This window comes from Molossus molossus, unplaced genomic scaffold, assembly GCF_014108415.1.
Source record: "Molossus molossus isolate mMolMol1 unplaced genomic scaffold, mMolMol1.p scaffold_m16_p_13, whole genome shotgun sequence".
Lineage (NCBI taxonomy): Eukaryota > Metazoa > Chordata > Mammalia > Chiroptera > Molossidae > Molossus > Molossus molossus.
The window spans coordinates 2620992-2637846 of NW_023425348.1; the positions used below are offsets into that span (position 1 = coordinate 2620992).

Genomic DNA, 16855 nt, shown 5'->3' on the forward strand with positions numbered 1-16855 from the left:
AATATGTCAGACGGAGAAAGGCAAATGCCACAAGTTTTCACATATGTGGTATCTAAAAAACAAAACAAATGAACAAGCAGAATAGAAAATGACTCAGGTACAGATAACACCTTGACGGTTGCCAGATGGGAGCGGGGTCGGGGGAATAAGTAAAGAAGATGAAGGGATTTAGAAGTACAACGGGTAGTTACAGAATAGTCACTGGGATGTAAAGTACAGCACAGGGATATAGTCAATACTATTGATAACTATGTATGGTGTCAGATGGATACCAGATTTATCAGAGTGATCACTTCCCAAGTTACATAAATGTCTAATTGTGGTGATGTACACCTGAAACTAATACAGATTTGTACATAAACTCTAATTTAAAAATAAAAAAGTCCCTCTGTGCCACATACTTTTCGTTCCTTAAAGAACATTCAGCTCCATTATAATAAAATGGGACCATTGTCATACATGTAGTTCATCGTTAACCGAAATGTCCCTCTTGGAGCATGACTGTATTGAATGAGGAAAGCACACTTCTAACCCAGATTCTGCAGTTTGTGTTTGCCAAGTTTCTGTTTTATTTTGCCAACACTTTTTTTTTTTTAACCTGATATTCTTATTCATAAAATGAAACTTACACAGTTGTCATGACCGGTAATTTAGAAACACATTTTAACATTACTTGCTTCTGAAATATGGCTCATGACTACTGTAAACAGAAGGCCCTGTGGCATGGTCTTCACCCAACCATTTCATGCTAGAAAGGAAGAACAACTACGAATCTCCCCGCGACCTACAAACACATATACAGATGGGAAAACAGATGCACAGAGACGTTAAGTAAATTGTCCAAGATCCTCAGATAATGAGTGGAAGTTGATCCTGGGGCTATTGGATCTCAAAGTCCATGTTAATAAACTGTACAAAAGAGAAGGTTTGAGACAAAAATAATATAAAATAATATGTGATGGTTAGTGCTCTTACTAAGATGTACTAATCACAATGTCCTAAGAGCCCTAAAATAACAAAGAATAAAAGATAAATTAAGCTGAGAGTATAAGGGACTTTCTAAGGGTTGAAAATGGCACAACCAGATCATAAACACAGGAGTCTTCCGTCTTCTATGCAAGAGCTTATCATACAACCTAGAGTTATTAAAAAAGATTTTGTTGTACAGGCTACCACAGAAAGCATTTAAATCTGTATGCTTCCTTTGAAACACTACTTGTAATTAGCCTGGTTGTTGTGGCTGATGGGTTGAGCATCAACCCATGATGCACCAAGAGGTTGCAGGTTCAATTCTGGTCAGGACAAATGCCCAGGTCTGGGCCAGATCCCCAGTGGGGGGCATGCAGGAGGCGACCAATCGATGTTCTCTCTCATCTGTTTTCCTATCTCTCTCTCTCTCTCCTTTCCTGTCTCTCTAAAAGTCAATAAAGAAAAAAAATTAATAAAAAAATAAAATGAAACACTACTTGTAATTAGACTGCTCCATTAATTTTATAATTTAACCCATGTAATACTCTATCTATCTAATTCTATTTCTAGGTAAGTATCTCAGTTGATAAATTTATCATTTCTAAAATGTATTTTCATTCTGTCTTTAAATCTCCATTTAGCTGTAGTAAATTCCATTTTAGTCCCCACAAAAAACTTTTTCTCTTACCAGAATTTGAAAAGATTTGTTGAGGCTTGAGTATATTCATAAAAACAAAGACAGAAAATCTTTTCCAATCCAGTTTATCATTAAAACCATTTATTTTAGTTTCTGCCATTTAACATCATTGAGGTATAATTTACATAACATAAAATGTACTCCTTTTAATAATATGATCCAATTACTTTGATAAGTGTATGATGCAAAATAACAACAAGAAGCAGAATAATTCCATCAACCCAGAATGTCCCTTTATGCCCTTTGCACCTGCTACCTCTCCACCTTCTCCTCTGGGAAATAGTGACCTGATTTCTATCAAAACACATTAGCTTAGTCTATTCTAGAACTTTATATAATTGGAATGATAGGGTATGTATTCTACTGTATATGGCTTCTTTCACTCATAATACAACCATAATGTCTTCATCAAGGTTACTACATGTATCAGTAATTTGCTCCTTTTAGTTACTCAGTAGTATCCCAGTGTATGTATTTAGCACAGTTTGATTCCTCATACATGCACCTATAATAGGTATTTGGAATGTTTCCAGTTTTTAGCATCTTTCTTTTTGAGGACACACTGGGCCCTTGCAATGTCGTGGTTCTCTACTCAACTTCCCAAGGTCAATGCTACGGTTCTACACCCCCAGGCATACTGCCTGGCCATCCTTTCTGTGGCTCAAATGCCACCTCAGCATGGTTCAGCTCAGTGGTGTGTGCCCTGCCTTGTAGAGAAACCATCATTTGAAATTCTTAAGGCATTTCAGAAATAAATGGATATATATAAATATATGAGGGAGGTGATATACATGCAATTTCTGCTTTCTTCCCTGCAACAAGTCTCCCTGAGGCAAGGAGCACAAGATTGTATTGCAAACTTGGTGGTGTAAGGAGCAAAATAAAAATATAATCACCCTTAGAAAACCCTTAGATTAAAATCTACACAGTGAATTTTATTCTAATTAAAAAATAAATTTAACACATAGCTTAGACCACAGCAAGAAACTTGTGGTCCACATGTCAAAATGTAGGTTTGCTTTTAATAGTATAGAGTTTTAAAACAATGGTAATACAGCTATTAATATTTAATTTAGATATTTTCTGCATGTATGCACACACACACAGAATGTTCTAGTAACTCTGGGTTGTCATTCTCTTAAGAAACAAAGTATCTGTAGTAAATGGATAACTTTGAAAGACTAATAGGCATTTTGGTACAAGTTCATCTTCCATCAACCATATGTATAAATTAAATTGTTTATGTCATATTTATTCTGGGACATGCAGTTGAACAGGTGCTTATGAACAGCAATGACTCCTCTGCCTTCAGTTTTAACATCTCCAGTATTTCATAAACCACTTCTTAATTTGTTTTTTCTCATTAGCACTTAACCCATCCTACCATTATCCCAGTTACACACTGGGTTTCATGTTTGTCTTCTCTCCTTGAATGTGCAGCCATGAGGGCGGGAGACCACTGTCTGTTTTGACTGAACCCCTGCAGCCTAGAATCATGTCCAACATGGATTAGATCATCCATCTGCGTTTGCTGAGTGAATGAATGAATAAGATGCACAGATTCTCACAGAAGAGACATTTGGCTAGATGATCTGCAAATAACAAACCTTGGCTATTTCATTTTTTTCTTAGAAAAGTTTAAATTAAACTGTTGTATGCTCACCATGTGCCAGGCAATGTTCTATGCAGTTTCCAGACTTCCACTCACGCAATGCTCGAAGGTGTTTCGTGTGTACTGTTAATTACCTTGTGTTACAAATAGAGGACTGAAGCACAGGAAAGTTCAATACCTCCCCAAGCAAGGACGGTTCAAATGTTAATCAGATATTCTGAGTCCAGAGCCGGAGTCATCAGGCTTTACAGTATCCCACAAAACAGAGCTATCTGAAAAGAAAACGTGTTAGATAAAAAAAATATTTGAGCCCTGGCCAGTTTGGCTCAGCGGTTAGAGCATCGGCCTGCGGTCCAGAGAGACCCGGGTTTGGTTCCGGCTAAGGGCACGTACTTCGGTTGCAGTTTGTCCCCGGCCCTGGTTGGTCGTGCGACGTGTATCCCTTCACGTCGATATTTCTCTCTCTCTCTCCCTTCCTCTCTCTCCCTCCCACTCTATCTGTACAAAAAATGGAAAAATATCCTCGGGTGAGGATTAAAAAAAAAAAAAAATTGATTCTGGTAAAAATGTATATTTTTCCTGCCCTGGATGGCTCGGCTCAGCAGTTAGAGAGTTGGCCTGTGGACCAGAGAGTCCTGGGTTTGGTTCCCACTAGGGGCATGGACCAAAAAAAAAAAAAAAAAATTTCCCTGCCTAACAGCAGAACTGACTCTCAGAAACGCCCTTCCTAGGACATGGACCAGCCCTGCAGGGTGGGGCATGGGTCACAGTGGTTCAACTTCTCCAAATGCTACAGAGTGAATGTATGTGTCCTTCTAGGACTTACATGTTGGAAACCTAATGTCCAAGGTGACAGTGTTAGCATTTGAGGCCTTTGGCAGTTGAATTGCCCACGAGGATAGAAGCTTCATGAATGGGACCAAGCTCTTACCAGAGACTTCCGAGAGATCCATCACCCTTCCTGCCATGTGAGGACATGGTGAGGAGTTAGCGGTCCTCCACCCAGAGAAGGGCCTTCCCCACAAGCCAACCGTGCTGGCACCCTGACCTTGCACTTTCAGACTGCAGAACTGTGGGAAACAGATTTCTCGTGTTTATATCCACCCCGTCTGTGGCATGTTGTTACCGTGCCACGAATGGACTCAGCCACCTTAGATCATACTTCCTAATGAATGAGGGATTCATTATTGTGTGCGTTTAATTGTATGCATACTTTCTTATTCTCTGGACTCCACTCCCGTCCGACACCAACCTGATCTAAGTGCTGGTGATTTCCCAAGATATACACCCTGATGCACTCTAGGGCTGGGCAAACTGGTTATTACTTTGGAGAAAAACTAAAGGCGTGCCCGTGAACAAACAGTTGGTATTTCCTAATATGTGTACACGCCCTACTGTGAAGGAAGGTGGAACATGTTTTCAGTTTCAAATCGAGCTCAAAAGCAAAGCGAGAAAAGCCATGGCCGGTGAGTTTTTGGTTTCCTGTTTTGTTTTGTTTTGTTTATTACTGTCAAAGGATATGTCTTGGTGGAAAATTTTTGAAAGTGGCTGGCTTTGGGGGAAGCCATAATTAGGTTGTATGAACGTTTAGGTGAACAGACTGGGGGAGAAGGAAGAAAGGAGGGTAGAAAAGGGCCCAAAGACTTTCACAGTTTCCAGAAAGGAGCAGCAAGGGCCAGAAAGGAACTGGGCCTCACTGGTATTTTGCAGTCCTTGCGCAAACTTAACCAGATTATCTGACAGACAGTGCAAGGTCGGTATGAGTGGGTGCCAGCAGCTGTTGTCCCCAAGGGAAATGGCTATGCCTATTTCATTCTTTATTATGCAAAATTGAACAAAAATTAGTCATTGTCAGGATGGTCTCTGATTTGGGGCAGTAACTTAGAGACAGTAATTCTCAGACTTCTGGCCATTCAGTGAGCACACATGGGTAGTACTGAGGACAGAACAGGAGATGTGGGGATCTCAGGACGACAAGTGTGTGGGGGGGACATTTTATGGATTAAATCTAAAGGAGTCTATTTCCTGTTACTGACTTGAGAAGGAAATGACGCTGCTTTAGTAACGTGAGGAATCCTTGTGCTTCAAACAGACCTGGTCCTGAAGGAGAAGAGGAGGGTGTTTATCCAGTCAGTGAGCCCGGGCACAGTAAATGGCTTGTTGGATGAACTACTACAGGAAAGAGTGCTGAACCAAGAGGAGATGGAGAAAGTAAGAAATGAAAATGCCACAGTTATGGATAAGGCCCGAGCTCTGATTGACTTTGTCATTCGGAAAGGGCCCCGGGCAAGCCAGATATGTATTGGTCATATTTGTGAAGACGACTCCCACCTTGCAGAGAAGCTGGGGCTGTCCTCAGGTAAATCAACAGTCCAGACTCAAGTTCACATGAGCCCTGTGTCTTCGGATCCACATCTGATTTTTTCATGGGCCATGTTAGTTTGCAGACAAGTCTTCATGTCTGAAATCAATGGCACTATTGTATGTCCCCGTCTCTTTATTCTTCATTCTTATTCCTTTAGCCTCAGTGTTGTTCTTTGGACTAAAATTCATTTCCCATCTTGAATACGTGGTAACTCAGTTGTTGAAGTTTATGAGAACAGTCTGATAAGCTTCCTACTGTATTCTCAAGTCCTCCTGGCAAGGCACATGATTTAGTTAGTTAGTTAATTATCAGTTAGGTAGTGAAGTCTAGGGGTCCCCATAAACTTTTATAGTTATTTGCCATGAGACTTAAGGTCTATAATTAAGTACTTTTTACAATTTCTCTCCTAAATTTTGCTCACCAGGAGACATAAAACATATTTCAATGATGATAAAGCACTCAGAGAATAAATTCAGTGCTTAAGAAAAGCTAGGATTTGAAATGTGAGCTCTTCTAATTGCCCTGTTGCTTTTTTTTTTTTGACTGACATCTGCTAGCTTAGAAATGGGCTGTGTACCCCAGTGTGGGGCCCACTCTCCACCTCCCACCTCTCTGAGGACCCGGTCCAGGACTCAGGCATCTGACCTGCCCTTCTCTCTGAAGTCCCTTAGTCCCTCCACACAGCAACGATGTGAGCTTGGGTCGACTCCCAGCCACTGGTCTCGTCCATGCTTCCCAAATGCAATCAGACGAAAAAGTTGTTCTTTGAAAGCAAGGGGCCTTTTTCTCTTGTGACTTGGGGAAGGAAGTCTATGCCTGTCTTACTGACAAAGCAAAGTTCATCTGCAAGCCATTTCTTGTTTTTCTTTTAATGCTTCTTTTTTCTTTCATTTAACACTCCCTGACTTCTCCCCTGCCACACACACACACACACACACACACACACACACACACACAAACACACACACACTAAAGACAAGTAACAATTGGTTCGGAATAATTGTGTAGTAGCCCAAGAGTCTTCTTCCTTGCCCCATTCCTTTCGGTCCGCAGTCCTGGAGTTCCAGAGGCAGTCAGACAACCCACTGAACAACACGAACACCTGGGGTCAGCCTCGCGGCTTGTCAGGGTGGTCAGGGCTTTGTCTCTTCCTCATCTACTTGTCAACTGTCCAGGACCACAGAATTAGGTATTAGATGTCCTATTTGAATGACTAATGGGAGAGATCTTTTTAAAGGAAAGTTCTTGGCATGTACACACTGCCATAACAAGGCCTCCTTCAGAAAATGTTCTTGAATTTGTTGATGGTTAATTTAGTCCAGCATTCTAGATGTAAAAGATGGGACAAGGTGCCATCTGTTGCCGGCTCAACCTTTTGTGGGCCAGTCTATGGCTGTCCCTCATTTAGAGCAGGGAAATGGACCACGTTTTGTCTATGGAAATCTCAGGGTTTTTCACCTTTATTAGTTCATGGGAATTCTTAAAGTTTCTGGAATCAGCTTCTCAGGTGCATATTGTTCTACCGAAATCCCTATAAAAACTTGAACTTTACATTGAATTCTTGTCTTTGAAATTGACGATTATAATGAATCATGACCTCAGAGAATACATGAATAGTTTGAGTGGTTTCATGCAACCAAATAGCATAACTGAGGCTTTCAGTGTTTTTATCATCAGAGTGTGCCACTGAGTAGGGCAGGTGCAGATTACAGACTGTGGTCTGGGCCCCTGTCACACCCATAACCCTCTCCTGCTTTCTGTGGGCTGGCAGAGTAGTTTAGCGCACAAGCGCCCCAGTTGAGAAGCAGGACAGCTCTGTGTTTGTAGCCCAGCTCCCCCACTTTCCTCTTCTATGACATTTAGAAAATAACACAGGTTGAAGGTAGACAAGTGACTCACTTCATCATCATTTTCCACTGGGATAAATCTTGGCAAGGGTGAGTATCCAAGCCTTTTCTTTTTAGTTTTCTCTAAAGTCCAGGTCAGCTCTGAGTTAGACAATTTCACTTTGCACATACATGTTATACAGTGGTCGTCACCTCAAGAACCACCTTGAAACATGCACATTAAGAGAATTCTTGATTCTCTAACTGATAGACTCTCAATTCCACTTTCATCATCGAAAGCAAAAATCAAGGGATTCACTTGCAGACACTCTTGTGGAAGTTATTTTCAATAGGGAATTTCTAACATATTGGGGCTAGATCCTTCAGGGGTGAGTGACTATTTCACAGTCTTTATCTTTCCTCAGGTGCACAATCAGAAAATTGTCGTAAAACAAAAGACTCCGAAGCAGAGATTCGTCCCATCGAAGCCAATGGTATGTGCAAAGCAAGAACATCTTGAACCCAATCTCCCTTGACATTGACCAGATTCCTGGGATACACGCGGAGTGAGGGGGCAGTGGGTGATTCTCCTGAATTGATCTTACGCTTTTTGCTGTTTTTAATCTATTCTGCTTTAGCAGAAATCATTTCTGCAGTTTCAGTACCATGTTTATACTAACAAATTCTGAATCTGTGTTTCAAATTCTGTCTACCCACTTGAATGCCTCACTTCGTTCTTACAGCGCCTACTGAACATATCCACTCACATGCCCGACAGACCCCCTTTTCTATACACGTCCAGAGTTGAACTTGCCATCCATTTTCCCCCATACCTTGCTTCTCTCCCAGTTTTCTCTGTCTTGGTTATGATGCCACCATCACCAAGTTATTCAAACTAGAAACCTGAAATTCACTTTTCAGTTCTTTCTTCTCACCTACTTCCATCATTCCATTCCATCTCTGGCCAAGTTTCATTGATTCCTCTCTCAAATCCAGATCTGTCTAGCCACTTTTATTTCTATTACTGTACTTCAGAGCCCCTGTTCCCACAATTCCCTATGATTCTCTAACCATACATTTTATTATATTTTTCTTATATTTTTAAAAATAAATTCTCCATTGTCCCTCCCGGGCTTTAAAGCTTTATGAGGAAATTGGACATGTTTGACTTATTCATAGTTATGATCCCATTTAACTGTAGTTGACTCACAGTGTGCATGCAATGGATATTTGTTAAAATACTATTTTATTAAATAATTTCATCAAAATTTCTATTATTTTCTAGGCCATTAGAAAAATATTTAGCACATGCCAACTGTGTTACAGACCTTGTTCTGTAGACTGTTTAGAGAGTAATAAACAAGACAAAGTTCCTGCTCTTATACACAAGTTATGAATGAGTATATATATAGCATCTCCACCACAAAATTAAAGCTAGCCAAAAAATTAGGGGTGGCTATACCGCTACACACACCCGTATCAGTTAAGGTAATACAAACACTTCAAGAAAAATTCAACACTTCTAATGGACCAGATATGATAGAAGCTTATGTCTCCTCCGTAAGCGAGCATCCTTCATCAGCAGGCATCTCGCCGCCAAGTGCTAACATAGGTGCCTAGACGGATGCCAAGACAACTCTGGTCACAACTACCCAGTTAACAGCATTGGAAGAAAAATGGAAAATCATGTGTGAGAGATGTTGCTAGAAGTCGCCTGGAGGTGTCACACCATAATTCTGCCTGCATTCTGTTGTCCAGAGCTCCGGGGCATGGCCCACCTAACTGCTAGAGTGGTCAGCAGCCTAACTGCTAGAGTGGTCGGCAGCACAGACAGCTGTGCCCCCTGGAAGAAGACAGTGCTTTGGTGAACAGCTAGCCAGCCTCTGCCACAGAAACTGAGACGCGGAATGTTTCATTTCACGCAGTATTGAGGGTGGCACAAGAAGATCCCAAGTCCAAGATGACAAAGATCTTAAAATGCTTCAGTCCTGTACCCTGCAAAAAATGGTTTCCGCTTTATTGAGTCTTGACAAGATTAATATGTAGTAGATTCCTTATTAGCAAACATTTGTGTATGACTCCAGTTGCTTGCTTACTAAATAACCAGTGTTTTATTTGTCCTGGAACAGTATTTCACCCATGGTTCTTATATTATTTCATCCGAAAGTGATACTTTTTTCTTAAAGTAAAAAGATCTTATATTCAGAAGAAATTTAGAGACTACAGAAGCAAATATTTCACCAAATTTAGAAATGACTGTTGTAAACTATTAAATTTATTAAGGGGGGTTATCCCATGCGTGTGTTTTTGTTTGTTTGTTTGTTTGTTTGTTTTTTTAGATATTTTATGGGATGAGACACTCACTATATAAACAAATGCTCTATTCCTTTACTAAAATAATTAGCTTTAATATAATCCAAATATTAATCTTTAATATTTTCCATTTTTCTCCAGATTCCTGTATGAAGAAATAGAATATTTTATCCACCTAATAATGATTTTTATCATTTTCTCTGATATATTCATTCTTATTATCTTTTACTTTATCCACAGTAAACACATTTTATGTTGCCTTGGTTTACCTAAATGAATGTACTGTAATTTTTTTTTCAAATTTCCCTTCAAAATTAAATATAACTTTCTTGTTTGAATAGTTTAGGTTCTGATATTCCAAAATATTGAGAAAACATTTACTTTGAAACAGACATTATGTTACTTCTTTAGCAAGTACATCACAGTTAGATGCTGTTAAACTTGTAATAAAATAACCCTAAAGGCTTTACTCATATAAAACATTATGAAAACTCTTCCTCATATATTTGTGTAATTAATGTTTAGTGCTATGAACCCATCTAGTATACATCTTGATTTTAGCATTTATCATTTTATTTAATAGTCATTCTAGTTAATATATTCAATATTCCTCATCTTCCTTTTCAAATGTACACATAGTAGAGAGGTTATGGAGGACAGGACAAAAGCTCTTCCTTCCTCCCTTCCTTCCTTCCTTCCTTCCTTCCTTCCTTCCTTCCTTCCTTCCTTCCTTCCTTCCTTCCTTTTTTCTTTCTTCCTTCCTCTGTCTTTTCTTCATTGCCTCCCCCTGCTTACTTCACCTTCTCCCTTCCTTTCTTCCTTCACCTCTAATGCCCACTCTCATGTCTATTAAGTAAGTAAATAAATAAACAAACACATATATATTTTAAAACAGTGAAATTGAGTAATTAAGCTCTACCTCCATTAAATTTTATTCTCAACTTTAAATCATTTGAAATAAATATATATCTAACTATTTTATCTAACATGTTTATTGTTTTCTATCATGGATGGCCTTGAAAAATTCTCTCTCTATGTTCTTTAATCTAAAATATTTGTAAAAATGCTGATCTTAAGAAATAAAGGTAGATTCTTGCAGCATGCCATGGGAACTCTCCTCTGGTTTAGGATGTATTTTAATAGCAGTGACCCACTCAACAGTGTTAACAACGAGCCCAGGGTTGATCTTCTGAGGATTCACTTCCTCCTCTGTTGCTTCATACACAGACCATGGTCTGAGGAGCACCTAGCGGGACACACATGGATGTCCTTATTCACAATGCTTCTTGTCTGTTGCAGCTCTCCGGGCAATGCAAGACAATCCAGCTGAGCTTGCACTTTCAGGACCAGAAGGGGGCCTCAAGCTTTGCTCCCAAGAAATAGCCGAAAGGATATGGAAAGAAAAGTCAGCAGAGGTGCTGTGCACAGAACACAGAATCTGGGTGAAAGAAACTCTGGAGACCATTTGCAAGGGCAGTGGAATATTCTTAAGGCCAATTTTCTTGAGAGGTTCTAGAAAATTATCCTGCTGCTTTCTTTACATAAAGGATTCTTAGCTTCTAGAGCCCCTACCTTATGTATTGAGTTCCAAGTCTAATACAACTCTTTGAGTAAAAAATTATATCAACAACAATGGTACTCATTGAATGCTTAATATAAAGCAGATACTGTTCTAAGCATGATACATATAATGACACCTTGAACTCTTAAAATAGTCCATTTTATAGATCAGGAAACTGCGGCATGGATTATAAGATATTTTGGCAAAATCAGTAAGCTGAGGAGTTAGGCTTAAAATTCTGTCATTCTTGCTTCAAAGTCTGTTCTTCTCTCATAATTCTAACTCTCAAAATCAATTAAATCAAATGGCCAGTTGTCATCCGGGCATTTGTAAACTCTATTCTGACTTCTACAGTAAGATTCATTTGTCCTACCTGATTTTATCTATGGTTCATGAGATTTTGTTTCTGGATAGGACTAGAGAAGGAGAAACGGTCTTAAACCCTCACGATGAATATTTAATTAAAAAGAATGAGGCCATTTAAGCAATTTGCATTTGCTACAGGTTTACCCAATAATGGAAAAGTCCACTCGCACTCGTCTTGCCCTCATTATCTGCAACACAGAATTTGACCAGCTTTCCAGGAGAACTGGGGCTGATGCTGATGTCAGAGGTATGAAGATGCTGCTAGAAGATCTGGGATACACTGTGGATGTAAAAGAAAATCTCACTGCTTTGGTAAGTCTTCCAGAATGTGGGGACAATAATTACACACTTCATATTTCTGAAGAATTTTTGGTTGTAGCACCAGAAACTTAATCTTAGATAGTCTAAATTTTAAATATTTCCTTAGAGGGTGCTTAATGCGACAATAACCCTTTCCAACATAGAGTCTTTCAGCAAGAGTCCAGTGAAACTTGTATTTGGAAATTGTTTTATTAAAGCAACAATACCCTTTCTCTCTACTAGAAATTCCTGAATGACATTCTATAATCCTATATCACTTTCCTTTGAATTGAAACTTAAATTTTCTTTTGTATCTCCTTATGTGTCATTGTATTGAATTCCCAGGGTGCCATGATAATAAATCCAGTCCAAATTTAATGGATTGGTCTCTTCCAGGACATGACTGCAGAGCTGAAGGCATTTGCTGCCCGCAAAGAGCACAAGACCTCTGACAGTACTTTCCTGGTATTCATGTCTCACGGTATTCGAGAAGGCATTTGTGGGAAGGAACACTCTGAGGAAGTCTCAGATGTATTAGACATCAACACCATCTTTCAAACTCTGAACACTTGGAACTGTCCAAGTTTGAAGGACAAACCCAAGGTGATCATTATCCAGGCCTGCCGTGGTGGTGAGTTCTGATGTCTGTTAGAACACAAGATATACAAGTACTGACCTCATCATTTGCATACTTTTTTTTTTTTTTTTGTCTGCTTCATAATGTCAAAGAACACCTACTGTCACCAAACAAAATTGTAGTTTCTTTGAGTTGTATGAATGGTTGGTAGATAGTTATTCCATTTTCAACTAAAGAAATACCACTTTTAGTCTAAAGACTTTGCTATTTCAACATCATTATAATTCATTTAAGGGTTAGTAGAAATAAAAGTTGTTAAAAAGATACTTCCTGGGATGTATGTGTGTATATGCATATGAATGAAAGATAGCCACAAATCAATTAGTAAATATGGTTGAATAAAGTTTTAAGGGAGAAAGTAATTCTCTCGGCTGTTGGTGGTAACAAGATACAAAATCTTGTCTTTCTAGAGAATGAAGGGGTGGTGTGGTTAAAAGATTCCATAAGAGGCTCTGGAAGCAGCTCCTCGTTGGCTCCAGGAGATTTAGAATATGATGCCATTAAGAAAGCCCATATAGAGAAGGATTTTATTGCTTTCTGTTCTTCAACGCCAGGTAATGCATGCCTATGTCGGACACCTTTGTGGGTGCTACCAGTACAGAAATTCACAAACACTTCATAGAACATGGAGAGCTGTTGAAGTTCCCATAAGATTTCTGAAGAACAACTGAAGCAGTCCTCCCCGTTTAAACCTTCAATCACCCTTCTCCACAGAGATCAGATGTGTATATATTTTCACTAAATTAGTAACTAGTAATCTCTCGTGGTACAAAAATAGTTTCCTGGAACTGTTAGGGATCAATAGAAGTATCTACACTGAAGTAAATTAGAATTAGACTCCACATAGGAAAGGGTCACAACGTTGGGGTCAACCAGCAGTTCATTTTGCCTAGACAGCATCATGTATTTACAGGAAAGTAGTGATTATAGGGGCAGGGAGAGCTGGAAAAGTAGGCGAGGCATATTAAGTCTCTCAGTTAAATTGTTTTCAACCAGAAATATAGAGTGGATAAAAAGGAAAAAAAACTAATGATTTCTAAATCTAGGCTATGGATTAAGAATACTGCCAATTACATTCTGATCTGCTATTTAATATTTTGTAAATCGTTCTAGTTGTTCAGCCTCTCTGGGATTTGTTTGAATCCCTCACTGATATATGCATATACAAGTATCATTGTTCTAAGGATTGAATGAATATGTGAAATACTAAGAATGATACAGAGTAAATCACACATAAAGTAATGCCTATTATTAAAGATGTTTTCATTTGTAACTTAACTCAAGGTTTCTATCTTCAGTTACCTTCTGTCTCAAGGTTTAAATGAAAGTCATTTGAATTCTTTTACCTACTATGTTTTGAAATTTCATGGGCATTCACATTTTTTGATTACCTATGACCTTAAGGTAAGGTATTTATTACCTTTGCCTCTGTTCAAGTAGTTTAATTTAAAAACTCTATTATTTTCTGTAATGAGGTACCACCTCTCAGAAGATAACTTGGTTCTGCATTGTGTTGACCATGTCTTAATGTAGAAATCAATTATTTTTTTCAGAAATCGAAAACAGTGACACTAGGCAAAAAGTCCCACAGATTTTCAGTTTGTGCGTATTTAGCAGACTTAAGTATTAGATATAACATTTCTTTAAAATCCTTTGATTCCAGCATTCCACAAAAGATTTACCTCTGGCTATATAGTCATTTATAGACCCCCTGATTTCCCAATGTCAATCTTGCTGAGTTCTTTCTCCTTTTCTTTTACTTTCCTCACCCCTCCATTGCCGATGAGACTTAAATACTGCAACTCTGTTATCTCCAGCTAGTTATCTTCCACTAGTAAACTTAGCTTCACATTTTCTGGTATTAATCACTACTACACTGTGTTGTTCTCCTGAAAACACATAACCATTTACTCCCTTAATTTCACAAAGAACTTATGGAGATTTCTGCCTTCACCCTCTCTCTTATCCCCTTCTTTTAACTGGAACCCGCTTCCTAAAATACTTGTGGCTTTAAATAGAATTGTAACCTATTATTATTATATATTTTATTACCATTATTATTGGCTAAAAGGTTTTGTTAAAGCTTGTGTTCATGGTTATGAACATAGCTATCGCTTTGCTCTTATATATTTCTTTGCAAAATTTTAAAGTGGCTCCATGATTTCGGTGTCTCCACTGTTTATATAATTAATATCATTCTTCAACATTTCTTTTTCATAAGGCTGTTTTGACTTCCAGTAGAATATGATCTTTCCCTCTGAAACTTTTTTCAGGTTTGTATCTTTTATATTGGTACTATTTTTATATTTAGTTAACATTTTCTTTATACAACTACCTTATGATCAATATCATTTGATTTTAATTAGATTATTTACAAGGTAGATATTTAAAATGTTATTAATAAAATTACCCTACATAAACTAGATATAACATATCCTATATTCTCTAAGATACTTATATTATATTTAATCTTTAAATATATTTTTATGGCAGAAAGCTTTATCCAAACTACCCTTTGTGGTCAAGGCCATTGCATTACAGAGTGTGTAAGTAACTGAAATTAGAGTCAGCGAATAACACTCTTGGGATTCACACGCAGGTATTTCTTCCCTGAGGCCCAATCACTTCCCTCTACCCCACTGTGCTTTTCCTTCCCTGTCTACTAATTTGCAGATTCTTGAACTCACAGGCTTTGCCAACCTTACATCTGCACCATATATAGCATCCTTCATATGACATTAAACATTGTGGAGTATCAGTAAAAATATACTCACTGAACGTTGAATATAGTCACTAAATAATGGCAAATAGTGTACAGAAAATAGCATGAACTCAACAGGCTTCCTCAGTCGGAGTGGAAATCCTAGCATTCTGTCTTCATGGCCAGGCAAGAGTTTTGCATGATATTTGCAATGTGCTTTATTCACAGATAATATTTCTTGGAGACATCCCAAACGGGGCTCTCTTTTTATTATTAAACTCATTGAAAAGTTGCAAGAACATGCCTGTTCCTGCGACATTGAGGAAATTTTCCGAAAGGTAAGGCTCTAGATGTTTCTCATACTCTGTTTCCCAGGATATTTGACTATCCCAGTTGGAAACCTAGGGAAACTCTTGGCATGCTTATCTTTCACAAATGCCCTTCTTTCCAAATGAGCTTTGAGGTTCTTTCACGAGTCAGCAAACCTGAAAGCCACATCTAATCTGCTCTGATCTAGAAATCAACCCCTAGAAAATAATAATTTACTTTAACTCCACTCTAGCTTTAAGTAGACAAACAAATGCTCTCCAATTTGCCTGTGTCCATAGCTACTAGGTTCAGCAACAGATTTAAATAGTCTGGTCATTCCATGCTTGGATATGTATATTACTATAATTCTTACAGGTGCACAACTTTTTGTTTTTATAATTTATTTTACTCTACTTTTGTAATTTTTGAGTCTGAAGTGAAGATTCTTCCACTCAGGAAAAAAAAAAAGGCACACTCTCTTTTCTCTTTAGGTTCGATTTTCATTTGAGTCACCAGATGGGAGGGCACAGATGCCTACTGCTGAAAGAGTGACTTTGACACGATGTTTCTACCTCTTTCCAGGATATTAATATAAGTAAGTTACATCAGTGTTAATGAAGAGATGTGCGTGTGTGTGTCGGGACGGGTGTAGGGGTGAGGTTTGTGGAAAAGGGCCTCAACTTTATCAAGGTCTCTAGGTCTCATATAATAAATATGAGGTACTAAAAAGATGCCTTTCTTCTGGCTCAGTGCTAATTGTTCTTCTCTCAAAGTTGAGCAGTTAAATGTCCCTTTCTCGGGGTCAGCTGGTATAGATTGAGATGTGACCATAAGATGATGAAGGTTGGTTTTAAATGTTAATCCCTTTCACTCAGCAGGGCAGTATTTAGACATAGCATGGACTCTTTCTTCTTATGAATGTGTATGTCCCTATCAGTGGAGTGATCTTTTAACTTGCATTTCTTTTAGCAGAACTATTTTTGTATTTGTTTTTTGTTGTTCTCTTGTAGGAAACCAGGAGTTCTGTCATTCTGTTCCTGATTTGAAATTATGTCTGTAGAACACAGACAGTTCTTAAACATGCCAATAAATCTTAATTTTTTTTTAAAAAAATTAAAAGTTGTCATGGTGTTTTTCTACTCTGAGAAGACAAGGGGTGGACTTTGGAGCTTGTAATGGATTTGGAGTCTTTACACTTG

General features: G+C 38.4%; 1 protein-coding gene across 1 annotated transcript; it reads left to right on the forward strand.

The window, feature by feature from the left end:
* The first annotated feature begins 4690 nt into the window (after positions 1-4690).
* LOC118627674 (caspase-1-like) lies at positions 4691-16762 on the forward strand. The gene is made up of 10 exons (XM_036258113.1): positions 4691-4744; positions 5371-5637; positions 7895-7963; positions 11082-11197; positions 11848-12021; positions 12406-12640; positions 13057-13200; positions 15576-15685; positions 16148-16251; positions 16667-16762. Exons 1-9 carry the CDS (start codon positions 4738-4740, stop codon positions 16244-16246), a joined length of 1221 nt encoding a protein of 406 aa, XP_036114006.1. The 5' UTR covers positions 4691-4737; the 3' UTR covers positions 16247-16251; positions 16667-16762.
* The last annotated feature ends 93 nt before the right edge of the window (positions 16763-16855 follow it).

Coding starts and splice junctions, on each gene's coding strand:
- LOC118627674 (XM_036258113.1), top strand. Junction 5,638..7,894: donor GAAGCTGGGGCTGTCCTCAG/GTAAATCAACAG, acceptor ATCTTTCCTCAG/GTGCACAATCAGAAAATTGT. Junction 13,201..15,575: donor TTTCTGTTCTTCAACGCCAG/GTAATGCATGCC, acceptor CTTTATTCACAG/ATAATATTTCTTGGAGACAT.